The following is a 16,259-nucleotide window of genomic DNA, read 5'->3' on the forward strand; positions in this document are numbered from 1 at the left end:
TATAGTTGTTTAAATATGTAAAATATAAGCTGTTTTAACTGTCAGCAACTTGAATAATTATCGTGATATAATCGTTAATCACAGTTATTTTTGCCATAATAATTGCAACACCAAATTTGAATTTGGCCCATGCGGAGTGTTAATTGAACTCTTTATGTTCTCAGCTCTGGTTTGGCTGGACTCTTAAGATGTGAGCTCTGGTAACACTGGTGTTTGACACATTCTGTTCCTCTCCACAGATCCGTGTGGTCCTCGTGATTCATCAGGCGTCCAGACATCCTGCACAGGACCCTGCCTCTCGTTCTAAGTTCACACACACAAACACACATACACACACAACCTCTACAATCTTCTGCTTCCACGATGCCTCCTCCTAGTCTTCAGCTCAGTTATTCTGTGCTGCCTTCTTCCTTTGTTTTTAGTGACCCTGTGTTACCTCCTAGGCCTCCTGCTGCTGCCGCTGCTGCTACTGTGCGCCCTGCACTCACCCCTGCTGCCCGCCGTCGTATGGCCGCCGCCGCTGCAGCCCGCTGCCCTGTGCCTGCCGCTGCTGCTGCCCTGCACCCTGTGCCCGCCGCTGCTGCTGCCCGCCGCCTGTGCCCGCCGCTGCTGCTGCTGCCCGCCGCCCTGTGCCGCCCGCTGCCTGCTGCTGCCCGCCGCCCTGTGCCCGCCGCTGCTGCTGCTGCCCGCCGCCCTGTGCCCGCCGCTGCTGCTGCCCGCCGCCCTGTGCCCGCCGCTGCTGCTGCCCGCCGCCCTGTGCCCGCCGCTGCTGCTGCCCGCCGCCCTGTGCCCGCCGCTGCTGCTGCCCGCCGCCCTGTGACCGCCGCTGCTGCCTGCCACCGTCTGCCCACCACTGCTGCTTGCACTGCTGCCCTCCGCCCTGCTCCTGCTGCTGCTGTGTGCCCCACGCCCGCCCCTGCTGCTCCTGCCAGGGGCCCTCAGATCCCTCTCCCTGATGCTATGTTTTCTGGTTTCAGGCCTCCTCACTGTGCTCCTCTGTCTCGGAAGCGCCCCGCTTGTGCCGAGCCCGCTCGCCCTGCGAAGCTTCCGAAGCTTTCCTCCTCTTCTCCTGCCCCTGCCCCTCTTCTCCCGCTGGAGGAGTTGGACGCTGCCCGCCTGTTCCCTGGACCTAGGCCGGACTGGGTGGTGCAGATGGAGGACTACCTGGAGGAGCGCAAGAAGGACTGGAAGGACTGGAAAAGGTCACGTGAGACACAGAGGCCATTTACTCCCCAAACACACAAGTACTCCTTTTATTTTAAGAACTGATCCTTTTTCTGTTTTTGTTTCAGTCAGAAGAGGATCTGGAGTCTTGTTGTCACCTGTTAACTAGCAAATGTAAAAACAAACAAAACAACAAAAACATATTATTATTATGTTGTAAATAGTTTGCCGTGTGTGTTTTACTTTTAACATTTTTAGATAAGTTTTGTGTGGTGTGATTTTTATGTTGTAAATAGTTTGCCGTGTGTGTTTTACTGTTAACATTTTTAGATAGGTTTTGTGTGGTGTGATGTGATTTTTATGTTGTAAATAGTTTGCCGTGTTTTAGTGTGAATATTTTTAGATAGGTTTGTGTGGTGTCTTTATTATGTTGTAAATAGTTTGACATCAGAATGAGAGGAGGGGAAAAATGTCAGACTGAGAAAAACAGTATACAATACAGGTAAGTTTTTATATTGATAGTATTAAACTATTGAAGTACAGTTCATTTATTTGTCTGTTTTTCTTCCAGTGAGATGGACCTTCACAGTGCAGACTGTGGAGAGGAGGAGTGGAGGAGGAGGTTTATGTCCATTTTATCATACAAAATACAGGTACACTGGAGACGACTATGAATTGTATTTGTCCCTTATCCAACTATATTGTACATTTGTGTTGGTTTTTCATAGGGACAGAAATGGGGGACATGTTAAATTAAAGAAGCCAATGTGTGGCCTGATGTGAGCCTACGTCCAATATTTGCTCTGTCTCTTAAAGCGCCCTGTGCAGCACTGAGCCAAAACCGGGTGTGGTATACTATTCAATGGGTGCAATGTGTATGGATTTTACCATTGAAACCACAGCAGCCAACTATTAGCAAAAGGTGTAGCCAAAATTATACATTAAAATAACGGAGCATAGTCCCATAGCTTTGAATGACAGCACATATTTTCCCACCTGCTGTTTGGGATTTAAACAAAGGAATACATGACAAATATATTGGACAAAATGGTGAGTGATGATTCATTATTAACACATTTCTGTACAGATAAATGTAATATTTTTCTCTTTTGTTTTGAGCGTCCAAAACCAGGCAAATGTGATCCTGCAGAAAGAGAGGAGGAGAGGAAAAATGTCAGAATGACAAAAACAATATACAGTACAGGTAAGTTTTTATATTAATAGTATTAAATTATTGAAGTACAATACATTTATTTGTCTGTTTTTCTTCCAGTGAGATGGAACTTTACAGTGCAGACTGTGGAGAGGAGGAGTGGAGGAGGAGGATATGTACATTTTATCATACAAAATACAGGTACACTGGAGACGACTATGAATTGTACAGTATAATCGGAGGAGAGACATACATTCGTGTTTGTTTTTCATAGGGACACAAATGGGTGACATTTGAAGATTCTGTGGGAAATCAAGATATGCACAGGGCCTTGTGTTCCCAGAGTCTACCCCAAGGTCCAGGCTGGGTCAGGATGGCTGCTGAGGTCCTGAGGTGGGACTGTTGTGTGTCCAGCCCAAGAGACAAACCACCATGGCCTGTGTGCTCCATGCTTCTCCATGACGACATGTGTGCTGTCCAGGCAGATGTGATCCTGCAGAAAGAGTGTAGGGGAAAATATCAGAGTGACAAAAACAGTATACAATACAGGTAAGTTTTTATATTGATAGTATTGAATTAATGAAGTACAGTACATTTATTTGTCTGTTTTTCTTCCAGTGAGATGGAACTTTACAGTGCAGACTGTGGAGAGGAGGAGTGGAGGAGGAGGTTTATGTCCATTTTATCATACAAAATACAGGTACACTGGAGACGACTATGAATTGTATTTGTCCCTCGTCCAAGTATATTGTACATTTGTGTTTATTTTTTTCATAGGGACAGAAATGGGAGACATGTCAAAGCAAAGAAATCAATGTCAAAAGAAAACAAGGGATCCAGTGGGACATACGTACGCACATGCCTCATGTTCTCAGAGTCTGCCCAAGGTCCAGGCTGGGTAAGGAGGACTGCTGAGGTCATAAGGCGGAACCATCCAGCTGTGTGCTCCATGCTTCTACATACAGTATTTGCTCTGTCGTTGCCTTATGCAGCAACTAGCCAAAATGAGATGGACTGAGATGTCTGTTGTTTTCCCGGTATCTGCTGTAGCAACTCTTCCAGTTCCGGGGTTACGGCCCCGAGTGCTCCGATCACCAGGGGATTTACAGACTTTCTCCAGCGCCTCCTTATCTAAAATCAGAAGGGACAGAAATAACAGCGATTAAATGTAACCTGCATCTAATACAGACTTTTATTTTAGTGACTTTATTTTCTCATAATTTATCTTTGCCTTTCATTTTACTTTTAATACATTTATAATAATCCACATATTTGACTGCTGGTTGTTATTATACCCTGTGCTCCTTTAATGAACTTTTATTGTCCTATTTAACATACTGTTGCCTAGCCTCAAAATTAACATTTTTAAAGCATAGCCAAAACTTCTCTTCCAGATATTTTTAACGTGCCATATTCATTTTGATCCTTTAATATTTTAGCGACATTAGATTAATTTAGACGGACACAGGTTCTCAGTTATTTTAGTGTTGGGAGGGTCACTTTTAAAACATATTCCCTTACAGAGTCCAGATTACAGATTACATAGCCCAGAATTAATTAAAATTTCTTAAAGTAACTTTATCTGAATACTTTGAATTACTTGATATTATCTTGGTTTTAAAACTACACAAATGGAGCAACCACATCCTGCAAATTCTTGTTTGTTCTTTTAACTGTTGAGCCTAAATTTCCATAGATAAACAACTGTTTGTTCTAAAATAACAAGAGACCAGAATATCTTGGTGTGGAATGTTTTATCTACTTGAAGACAATAAAACCTCAGTTTTTCCTTAAGCCTATTGAAATTATTGATAGAAAAATGCTTCCTATATGAGTTTACTGCCGTTTTACTGTTATTGTACTGTTTGGTATCTTATCTTTGTTTAGACCTGGTTTAGTCCTGACTTAGACCCAGTCCAGTCCCAAATGTAAAAACAGGAAAATACTGCAAGTCATTTATTTCATTTTTAACAAAGTAACTGTAATCCAGTTACCACTCATTGAGACAGTAACTGTAACTGAGCACAGTTACTCATAATTGTACTCTGATTACATAATGCTGGTACTTGTAATCTCTTACTCCCAAAACCGGTTATTTCTTTAACTATTTCATGGTTATATCAGATTCACTAATAACATTTATTAAACTTATTAAACTTATTTGACTTGTTTCTTGCAAACGTGGCTTTTAGTGCTACAAATTTAAAGTTGAGACTGTTACAATTTTTAAAAGTGACTTATTTCTTAGTTGCTCATGTGTTGCCGTGGGCGACACACTCTCTGCTTCGCAGGGTTCACTTGTTCTATTGACCTTCGGTCAATTCATATAATTTCATGTTGGTTTGAACAGGCTCGTTTCTTTTAGACCTTCGGTCATTTATAATTTCATGTTCATGTTCAACTTTCCTTGAACAGGTTCGGTTTCTTTTTAGAGCTCATAATTTAAATAAAACCACTAATACTTTTTGTCGTAACAATTTAGATTTTATTTTACAGTAGGCCTACTGTTTTTTAATTGGTTCTACTCTTTTGTCTCTATATTAAATCTGACTCCTTTCTTCGTGTTCTACTTTTTGTGCGCAACTTAAGTTTTTTATTCTTTTTTAAATATAAACTCCATTAAAAGTTTAGTTTTTCTTTCTGCGTATAAAAGTTTAACCGCAGTTTAAAATTTCCTTATAAAACAGCCTTTCTTGTCTCTCGTGAAGGCCTTAACACGGAACCTTTATCAATTATTAACTTTCTTAATTATGCTTTATCTGATTTAAAGCCTAAAAAATACTATTCGTTTTGTTTTCAATCTCAATTAACATATTTCTGGCTTATTTTCTACGTGAAGCCTTTTAACACGGATTCCAGCTTTGCTTTTTTTGGTCCATGAAGCTTAACATGCGATAATTAGTCTTCCATTATTTTTTAAATTAATCACCACAAAAGTCCCAATAAGCACATCACATCAATTCAAGAGACAGAAATTCTGACCTTTTCCTTGAACCGAGCGCTCTCTGTCACGTGCGTATTAGGATTTCCGTGGAGGGGAACGTCTTGACCTTTTGGCCTCCAGGAGTCTCTTCGGAACCACATCAGGATCACGTCGCGGGTCACCAAATTGTCAGCTTCTCCTGGAGGCAGCCTGAACAGAGGATCTTAAGAAAGAGACTTGAAGAGTTAGAAAAGGTCTCAGACATGTCTCTTTATTAATTCAGGCAGATTCAGGTCTCAAGATTCAAGTTGATTCAGCATGATTTTGCCTACGCGGCGTCTCTCTGTGCGTCGGTCGTCCCTCGACAACGCAGTCGACGTTCCCCCACTGATGCACAGAAAAACTGGATGCCTTTTATACCAGCAGAACTGTTGAGTTCACATCTTCATGGAAACATACACAGCACTTTGTCCCAACACGTGTCCCATAACAGACTGGCAGATGCTAAAGGTTTGGAGATACACCCCTTATCTGTCCCATATACATTCACCATTGACACTCCAAAGTCCAAAAACATACACAGCATATAACAGGGCAAATTACAGGGCGTATTAACATATGAATGAAACTTTAAAAACACAGGGTAGAAGCCCACAGTTCCAAAGTGTATACCTGCTCAACATATCATTTGCATATTCATACTGATGTTTTATATTTCTGGGTTGAGGGAAACACAGTCAGATCGCCTGATTTAAGTCCTGTGTAGCTGTAGGCCATCAGGGGCAACACTTTGACCCTGAGCCTTGTATTAGAATTGTATTGAATAGGGAATAATTTCTATGTGATTTTAATCAATCGATTTCAGTCATTATTTCCTCCAATGGAACACACTAACAATATTCATAAACTCTCAAAAGAGTCCAGTTGTACATAAAATATATTGTGTGTATTTTATCCATCAGAATACGAATTGAAAAGTTACGACGCCAAGAATTTCCATCACCAAATGAAATGAAACGTTTACGCTTTCTTCATTACGAATATGCATATTTATTGAGCAGAACAAACATTGATCAAGATGCTGGACTTTGGCACCGCACACACCACAGACTAAACCAGGACTGATCCCAGGACTAAAACGGGACTAAACCAGAACTTAACCAGGACTAACTGTCGGGACAGGTCCGGAGGTGTGCCCGCGTAGACTGTGGGGTGACCGCAGGCGAAAGAACCGGCACTGTAGAGCTAAGTGCAGCTGTTGCTTGATTGCACTTTGCGGACAAGCTGCTCCACGGGCTCAGGGTTCTCTCTCTCAAGTCCAAGATTAGACCTGGTTTAGTCCTGGTTTAGTCCTGGTGTAGTCCTGGTTTAGTCCTGGTGTAGTCCTGGTTTAGTCCTGGTGTAGTCCTCGTTTAGTCCTGGTTTAGTCCTCGTTTAGTCCTGGTGTAGTCCTCGTTTAGTCCTGGTGTAGTCCTCGTTTAGTCCTGGTGTAGTCCTCGTTTAGTCCTGGTGTAGTCCTCGTTTAGTCCTGGTGTAGTCCTCGTTTAGTCCTGGTGTAGTCCTGACCTGCCTGTGTGTAATCACTATCCACCCACATCCATATGGAAAAAATATGGGAAAAAAATATAAGAATTTACCACAGTCTTTGTAGTAAATCTTTATATAAGTTTTATATGTGTCATGTGTGGTTTACTCTTGAAAGTGTTTCCCCCTTTTACATTTTTCTCATACAACTATATTATGAAAAACTAGTAAAGATAAAGTGAACAGTTTGCATGACATTTACAGGTAATGTGCATGATAAACTACATTTTCTTTGTATGTTCCATGTAATGTTTGTATTCTTTAATTATATGTTGCAGAAAAAAAAACTGACTTTCAAGGGGGATTTGAACCCAGGTTGACCATGTGGAAGTCCAGTGACTTACCAGTTGGGCAAACTAACTGCTTATTCCAAACAGAACAACAGCAGATATTGAGGACAATTACAAGTACCTTGGTATTTGTAACTGATATGACGTCTTGTCAGTTGAGGCATGTGAAAAAAACGTAAGTGTACAGCTACTTTTTGGAATATTACAAGTCAATATAGAACTTTGTAATAATTAGGATTTTGCAGAGTAAAAATATTTTTATAGCCTGAATGTTCAATGTGATATCAGTGGAAGATGTTTTTTAAGGTTGTAATGCAATATTTACATTACCATGCAACAGACACACACACACACACACACATGCACCCCCACACACATACACACACACACACGCTTGCGCACACACACTTTCCCCCACTCACACACACAAACACACAACACAAACACCCACACACACCCCCACATGCACCCCCACACAAAAACACACGCGCACGCACACACAGCCCCATGCACACACGCACACACACACAAACACACACACACACCCACATGCACGCCCACACAAAAACACACACGCATGCACACACAGCCCCATGCACACACGCACACACACACAAACACACACACACACACACACACACACACACACACACACACATGCACCCCCACACACAAACACACACACACATGCACCCCCACACACAAACACACACACATACACACGCTTGCGCACACACACTTTCCCCCACTCACACACACAAACACACACACACAAACACCCACACACACCCCCACACACAAACACACAGACACACACGCACACACAAACACACACACAAACACACTTTCCCCCACTCACACACACACACAAACACACACAGACACACACGCACACACACACTGTGATCATTTTCTTTCTCACTCTCACACACACACAACACAGCAATCAAGTTTAAGGAAACAATCATCATTTCACTTGTTTTTCTGTGATTCTGTGGTAAAAATGACCTTCGTCCAACACTTGTGAGGACATTGTGTGTGGGATCAGTGTCATATTCAGCCCTTGCAGGTTACAAAGTTTTATATGTTTCATGTTGCACATATTTACCAAAGATCTTGTAACTGTTTTCACTGTCATATACAAATCTTTTCAGATTCAGATAAAACATGTTCAAATGGTGTATGATTTGTCTAAACCTTTCTTACCCACCTGTAAAATTTCAGAACATTAAAACCTGCCCGTTTCAGCGACTATTTGCGAGTACCTGACCCGGTGCAGGACTGTCTGAAGGTGCACCTCTGGAACACACTAAAGAAGAAAGAGCTGCTGAGTCTGGATCAAGTGAGCCTGAAGTCATATGATTCAAAAAGCTGGAGATGAGGCTTCAGAGACCCGGACTGCGGAGTTGAGCTGTGTGTAGTGTATAAAATTAAAAGCTTAAAATGATATTATTGCGTCTTGTTTTTTTTTTATTCTGTTTTGACTCTTGTTAGCAGCCCACAGCCGATGTTTCTTCTTTTCATGGCTGCTATGATGAAAAACATGAAGTCAAATATTAGAATTAGAAAATAAAATCAGTTTTAGTGTGTTGAGCTTTGCAGATGTAGATAATGTAATAATGTAGGAGACAAAACACAACTCCAGGTGTGTTTTTGAGGAGGGAACAACATTAAAACATGACTTAAAGCTCACAGGAGGCTATTTTTATAGGACTGTTTGCATGCATTCATCCATTATGGCATTATTTATTGATGTTCTTATGATCAGTTACAGCATTGGGGTGGCAGTAGCTCAGTTCGTAGAGCATTTGCCTACTGATCTGAAGGTTGACAGTTCAATTCCAGCTTTCAACATAAAAAAAAAAAAAGAAGAACATCACAGGTTGAGTGTTCAGATCCACTGACCCACAGGTTGGCTGATGTGATTCCAGCTCCCACAGATGAATGCTGTCACTGTGTCCTTGGGCAAGACACTTAACCTCCCTTGCTCACAGTGTCTGCGTACACTGGTGTGTGAATGGGTGAGTGGTTCCTTTTTTGTAAAGTGCCTTGAAGGTGGAAAAGCGTTATAGAAAAATGTGACAATTTACCATTATAATTATTAGAAACCTGTTGAATAATTTGAAAAAAAAAAAAAAAGTGTTTATTTGTTCATGGCGCTGTTACAGAACATAAGCTTGTAGTGTTGAGCCTGTACAAATGAGTGGGAATGTTGTTGTTCATGAACAAATGTGTAAAGTGTTAAATCAGAGGAAGTCTAGAAAAAGACTCTGTGTTGACCCTGTCCTGCTCTACAAAAACACTGAGTACTTCCCCAAAGGCCAGTTTTTTCAAAAAGAGGCACCAGATGTAAAAATCCCCCAGACAGTGGAACAAACTTTATATGAATGGAGATGGCGCCCTCTACAGGCGAGTCAATGCTACAGCTCAGCTCCTCCCCCCAAAGGAACAACATGACACTGTCTTCAGAGAGAAATGAGACACCTGGAGACAGAAAGGACTGAGGTTAATCAAGGTGAGATTTTACTGAACAACAATACAAAAACATGTAGAGCATTTTGTAATGCGCCTGGGAATGTTTCAAAAGAAAACGCCCCATAAAGTCAACAGAGTCTCACTCACATGAACACAACTTTTGAGTTGGTGTCGATTGACTTTTTGCACTTCGAGACACACAAGCATGGACATGAATATGTAAGACACACTCCCTAAAGCCCTTATTTGGACGCTCTACTTCCTGCTGTTCCTTTAAACAGCGGAGGTGGACTGTCTCCTCCTCACTGTGGCTCAGCTCAGCTTCAGGTCTGAACGTGCGGACGGTGGATTCTTCGGATTCCAAACTCTCTTTCTCAGCGGGGACTTGTTGTTGGCGACTTGTTGTTGGTGAGTTGCTGAGCCGCAATCGGTGTACTATTTCAGTGATTAGCGCTCGTATGTATGTTGCTAAACGGCATTTACACAGATAGCAACAAATATTCGCCGCTGATCCGTAAAAATAAGGCCGGATCCGCCCGGCAGCCGCTGGGGATCCGCGTTTAGACCGTATCTGCCCCGGATCTGCCGCGTGTCTGTTTATTATGTCGTTAGCAGCCTAACTATGCTTCAGATCTGATACTGATCCGCTTCCTACTGATCTAAATACACAAGCAGCATTTGCACTGAAACTGTACAAAACACCTTTTACAGTAAGTGTTACAACGAGGATGTAGATCAGGGGTGGGCTGTTGTTACACATGAGAAACTAAATATTGTGGAGGCCAAAATGCTTAATTCAGTTTTGCATATTAAGTGTATTTCTTTGCTATTTACTGCTTTTTATATTGTTTAGACGAGCTGGTCAGACTGGTAAGAGTTTATGAGTTTATGACTAAGCAAAGGAAAAGTGAGGTTGCCTTACAAAAAAAAATAAAATAATAATAAATCATAAAAAAAAAACACCTCTAAAAGCAATGCAAGTTTAGTCTATTTATGGGGTAAAATGATAAAATATGTTTATTTTGTAATTCCAAATCATCTTAAACAGGCTGGTCAGAGTCAGTGATCTGATGTAGAGGCTTAAATTTAAAAACATGAACCTCAACTGTTCAAAGTTGGATCAGTGATGTTCTAAATCTCATTAGTTAACAAAAAAAGGAGCAGATTTTTATTTTATTTTTTACAATGTAAACAAAGTTTATTTAAATCATTAATTAGAAACCTTAGGACATGTTAGTTTGAGTTAGTTAACCAGTACTTCATTCTAAATATAAAAATGACAATTTAAAGTCTTTACCAAGTACTAAAAATAGTTCATGTTAAGCAAAGTAAAAAAAAAAAAAAAAAAAAAAAAAAGCAAAGAACAAATATAAGCCATATGAGTAAAAGCATGGACAGATGAGACTTCAGTGTAACCAAATACTCCCCCCCCCCCCCCCCCCCTCTCTTTCTCTCTTTCTCTTTTAGAAACCTTTAACTGTATGCACACATGCCGCTCCGCCTACGTTAAGTGCTGCTGCAGCTCTTGGTGTGATTTGGAGGTTAGGGTTTGTGCAGAACAGTGTAAGTGATGACAGTGGCTGTGTGATTTGAACATGAAAGGTGAACACTTGATTGGAGAGATGTGTGCTCTTACAGAGGGTCAGTCTGTAAACTCCACCACAGCATGTTCTGAAAGAAACAATATGAACAACAACAGGTGTGATTATAATGTAAACATGTTTAGTTATGAAAGTGAATAAAGGTGGACTAACACAGTACACTTACAGATGGTCTGCCTCAACAGTTTTGAAACTTGGCCCACCAGAGAGAATTCTGTAATACATCAAAAAAGAGAAACTCAGAAATCACTTTGGATCATTTCAGGCCACAGTGTTTAATACAAGTGTTGTATTTACTTCCAGTATTTACTTTTGCACTGCACACCAAAGCCCTGGCTTCTGTCATCACGTGTGTTACATAAATCATATCTGCTGAACATGTGGATTATAATTCAGGGCAACAAAGTTGTTCAGTTTGTCTGTGTATGTTTCCTTAATTTCATCTTTTGCTGCAGACAGAAAAAGTGCCTTTAAAAGAAAATACAAACTTAGTTGATTCATTCAGCCAAATGGAACTTGCTTGTAAAACACACACTGAAACATTCTGACATATGATTTACTGAGTATGACTTTATGTGTATTTAGTTCATTTCTTTAAGAGTTTACTTTATTTAACCTGTTAAAAAAGTGATTTTACTTGACATGTCCTTTCCTTTGTTCTAATGCAGAGCTACAAGATCCACCAACAGAATGACCTTCACATGTGACCAGTGTGGAAAGGAGTGGCTAAAAGCTTCCCAGCTGAAAAGCCACTACAGAATTCACACAGGGGAAAGACCATACAGCTGTGATGTTTGTGGGAAGACATTTCCATGGCCAGGCTCTCTCACATCACATATGAGAATCCACACTGGAGAGAGGCCATACGAGTGTGACCAGTGTGGAAAGGGATTTAGAAATTCTGGTGCACTCAGTCGACATATGAGAATCCACACAGGAAAGAAAGCATTTAAATGTGACCAGTGTGGAAAGGAGTTTCAAAATATTAATGGATTTACTGTACACTACAGAATTCACACAGGGGAAAGACCATACAGGTGTGACCAGTGTGGGAAGGGATTTACACACTCTGGTGCTCTCCAGCAACATACGAGAATCCACACTGGAGAGAAACCATTAGAATGTGAACAGTGTGGGAAGAAATTTAGAGACTATGCTGCGTTCAATCAGCATAAGAAAGTCCACGCTGGAGTGAAGCCATTTGAATGTGAACAGTGTGGAAAGAAATTTAGAGAGTCTAATAACCTTCGTAGTCATATGAGAATCCACACAGGAGAAAAACCATTTAAATGTGAAGAGTGTGGGAAGGAATGTACAACGAGTAGTAACCTCCATAGTCATATGAGAATCCACACAGGAGAGAAACCATTTAAATGTGACCAGTGTGGGAAGGAATTTAGACACTCCACTGGCCTCAGTCAACATTTGAGAATCCACAAGGGGGTAAAATCATACAAATGTGATGTTTGTGAGAAGACATTTTTTCATTCCGGAGCCCTATTAGCACATATGAGAACCCACACAGGGGAAAAACCATACGAATGTGATGTTTGTGGGAAGCCATTTTCAAAATCAAGCTCCCTAGTAAATCATATCAGAGTCCACACAGGAGAGAAACCATACAAGTGTGACCACTGTGGGAATGCTTTCTCTCAGTCATCCAATCTCCATAAACACATGAAAACTCACTCCTTGGACATAGTATATGAGTGTGACCAGTGTGACAAGGCTTTTAAAACATCCCAGGAGCTGTCCAGTCACTACCGAACGCACACAGGAGAAGAACCAGATGACTAAAAAAAGAGGGAAAGCTTTCATTTCTGTGAGGAACTGTCTGAATCATGTCCAAATGTTCCAGACTGAAGAGAAAAGCTGCAGCTCTGACCAGTGTGGGAGGACTTTGAAACGTGCTCATCTGAAGGTGCACCGCCTTTAACACACTAAAGGAGAAAGAGCTGCTGAGGCCAAAAAGCTGGAGCTCAGACTTCAGAGACTCCAGACTGTGGAGTTGAGCTCTGTGTAGTGTCAAAAATTTAAAGCTTAAAATTATACGTAACCATTTTTTATTTATTTTTATTTTAAAGAGGTTTTAGCTGAAGTTTGTTCATCTTATTCTTTACTGTATTATTTTTAACGTTGAGTTTTTAGTTCTGCTTCACTGCGGTTCTCTAATCAGAGACATACTGTATTTTTCGGACTATGAGTCACTCTGAAGTATATGTCACACCAACTAAAAAAATGCAGAATGAAGAAGAATATAAACATATTTAAGTCGTACCGGACTATAACTCACACTTTTTTGGGGAAATGTATTTGATAAAATCAGAAACCAGGAATCAACATTTCCTGTGTAAAGTCAAGTTGTAGTAAAAACAATAGAAGAGAGAACAACAGACTGTTAACATCACATATGAACAGTTCTTCAGATAAATATAACATAAACAAGAGAACAAGTTTATCAAACTCTCCATCTCACTCCAAATCACAAAATTCATTCAATTCTTCATCCTCGGTGTTACTTCTGAGCAACTCGGTGACCTCTGGAGGTAAACAGCGCGCCGCTTCCTCTTCTGTGTCTCTGTTGTCAGACTCAGCATCAGTTCCAGTTAGAACTAGAAAAGCACTCAGAGAGCGCAGACCTCCGCCAAGGACTACAGTCCCCCTCATATTAATTGTGTTTTCCATAAATATTTGTCTCGTATCTTTCAATTTGGAATATGAAAGAGGATCCCATTGTCCATCCCTGAGTCAAATTTCATGGGGTTTGGTCAATAATTAACCGAGATATTGAGAAACTAAATTTTTGGCCCCATTTACCACAATGTTAACTAAAATTTCAAAGTGATCCAGAATCCAGGATTTCTTCCGGATCACCCCCAAAATGAAATCAGTTCTTCCTTTTCACATTTCCAACAAATCCTGAAAATTTCATCCAAATCGGTCCATAACTTTTTGAGTTATGTTGCTAACAGACAAACAAACAAACAAACAAACAAACAGACAAACGCCAGCAAAAACATAACCTCCTTGGCAGAGGTAATTATTCGGGTCTTTCTGAATCCCGACAGGATGGTTTCAGTGTCACTGAAGTCCAGACTTTGTCCGTCCATCCAGTCACTTCAGGAAAGTTTCATGGCGCACCCGCCCGGTTACCATGAAGCTGTGTTCTTCATCCCCACTTTCTGCCAGTCCTCAAATTTTAGTCACTCCAAACTTTCATTCTGCTGCTTGATTAGTTTTCGGCTGCATATTTCACTACTTGCAGCAGAAGATATGCAGGAGACGTGCAGTAGAGTGAAGTGACAGTCCTACAGGAGGAACAGGAGCAGCAGATACTCACACACAAGACAGAGCCTGTTGAGGCTTCAGTGTGAATATTTTAATATATAACTCGCACAAGGGTATAAGTCGCAGGAAAAACCCAAACCATGAAAAAAAAAAAGTGTTACTTATAGTCCGTAAAAATAGCATTTTGTCTTTTTATTCTGTTTTGACTCTTGTTAGTGACCCACAACAGATGTTTATTCTTTTCACGGCTGCTGTGAGGAAAAATATTAGAAAATAAAATCAGTTTTAGCGTGTTGAGCTTTGCAGATGTAGATAATGTAATAATGCAGGAGACAAAACATAACTCCAGGTGTGTTTTTGAGGAGGGAACAACATTAAAACATGACTTAAAGCTCACAGGAGGCTATTTTACATATTATAGGACCTTTGAAATATATTCATCCATTATGGCATTATAATTATTAGAAAAGTGTTGAATGATTTGGGGGAAAAAAGTATCTTTGTTATCTTTGTTCATGGCGCTGTTACAGAACATAAGCTTGTAGTGTTCAGCCTGTACAAATGAGTGGGAATGTTGTTGTTCATGAATGAATGTGTAAAAATGTATCACCAATTTACCCCAAAAGTTTGTGCTCCGTTTGTGTTCTGAAGCGTGACGGAGATTGTGTGCCACTGTGTAAATAAAAGAGAACTTTGGTGGAGACTGGGGAGAGGGACGGGAGCCGCTCACTCTGCGCTCTCCTCGACCGCCAAAGGTGCTGTTTGCTCACATTTATATCGCCACAAAACAATGATGTGTCTTCTTTAAAAAACAAAAAAAATGAACAGAGAATATAGAGTTTTATAGAGTATTTTGGGGAAATTTTGTGGTGACATTTTATGGATTGTCTTTATTGTTTTAATAAAAATTGAAATGAAGATTGATCTTGAGTTTGCTTCCTCTGTCATATAATAAAACGGTTTGTAGGATTTAACATTCTGTCTTCATGGAAACCAAACCAGACCAAGTTACAGGTCAGATCTGTGGACAGGCGACCCCACTCACAGTCAGAATGTCTGTTTTTTCTAGGTATTTTTGAGCTATAAAACCACCTGTAATTGAATATAATGTAACATAGATCTGTTTAAAGTCATACCGTGGAACATTCTAGGCAGGGCAGTGACATCTCCATAGAAACAAGCAGGTGATGGACCCCCAACCAAAAGTTACACAGTGCACTTTTAAAGATAAATACACAAGTGAGTAGAAATTAGCATTAAAAGTAAAGAAAAAAGTACATTTACTTGTAGTTTCATTACATCATACAGTCTATAGTAATTCTATTTGGGCATTATTAACATGTATTAGGGCCCGGTCAAGCAGAAGTAAACATCAAGGCCAAAAATTCAAGTTAATGCATCTGATATAAAAATGTATTGAACAGATACATATGTACTCTAGTTTATGAAACTGTTGACCTTTTTTCTGTACCATTGTTGGTTCTAAAGTTCCATATGTTTTAAACAGACCATGTATGAAACATGGAACAAAAAATATTTCCCAAATTTCAAAGACCTGCAAATCATGTCAATAAATGTTTGTATTTCATCATATCTTGTTATTCCATCTTTGAACTGTTGATGAAGGGACAGGATTTTTCAAAAAAAAATGTATTTAAAATGATAAAAATTTGCTTGGAAGGACTGACATATTTTATAGAAATAGTTTCCTTTCATTTTGAAGTAATATTAAAGTTTTCAGAAGAAAAAAAGCGACAAATGATGTAAAATCCTGCACCTTC

The 16,259-nt window shown here is 40.2% G+C and overlaps 1 protein-coding gene across 2 annotated transcripts; it reads left to right on the forward strand.

Annotated features, from left to right (window-relative positions):
* Positions 1-9,904: 9,904 nt before the first annotated feature.
* LOC110155153 (zinc finger protein 502-like) lies at positions 9,905-15,476 on the forward strand. 2 transcript variants are annotated; one of them, XM_055151218.1, is made up of 3 exons: positions 9,911-9,997; positions 11,057-11,152; positions 11,859-15,476. In XM_055151218.1, the coding sequence occupies exon 3, from the start codon at positions 11,881-11,883 to the stop codon at positions 12,985-12,987; it is 1,107 nt and encodes a 368-aa protein (XP_055007193.1). In that variant the 5' UTR covers positions 9,911-9,997; positions 11,057-11,152; positions 11,859-11,880; the 3' UTR covers positions 12,988-15,476. The 2 variants fall into 2 exon arrangements, with proteins under 2 accessions (XP_020774869.2, XP_055007193.1); XM_020919210.2 differs by lacking the exon at positions 11,057-11,152 and having other exon boundaries at positions 9,905-9,997.
* The last annotated feature ends 783 nt before the right edge of the window (positions 15,477-16,259 follow it).

Source organism: Boleophthalmus pectinirostris, unplaced genomic scaffold, assembly GCF_026225935.1.
Source record: "Boleophthalmus pectinirostris isolate CB_2022bp ecotype Guang Dong unplaced genomic scaffold, ASM2622593v1 HiC_scaffold_15, whole genome shotgun sequence".
Classification (NCBI taxonomy): domain Eukaryota; kingdom Metazoa; phylum Chordata; class Actinopteri; order Gobiiformes; family Gobiidae; genus Boleophthalmus; species Boleophthalmus pectinirostris.

What these genes read in the sequence shown, in the direction of transcription:
- LOC110155153 (XM_020919210.2), top strand. Translation starts at nt 11,881, where the DNA reads ATGACCTTCACATGTGACCAGTGTGGAAAGGAGTGGCTAAAAGCTTCC.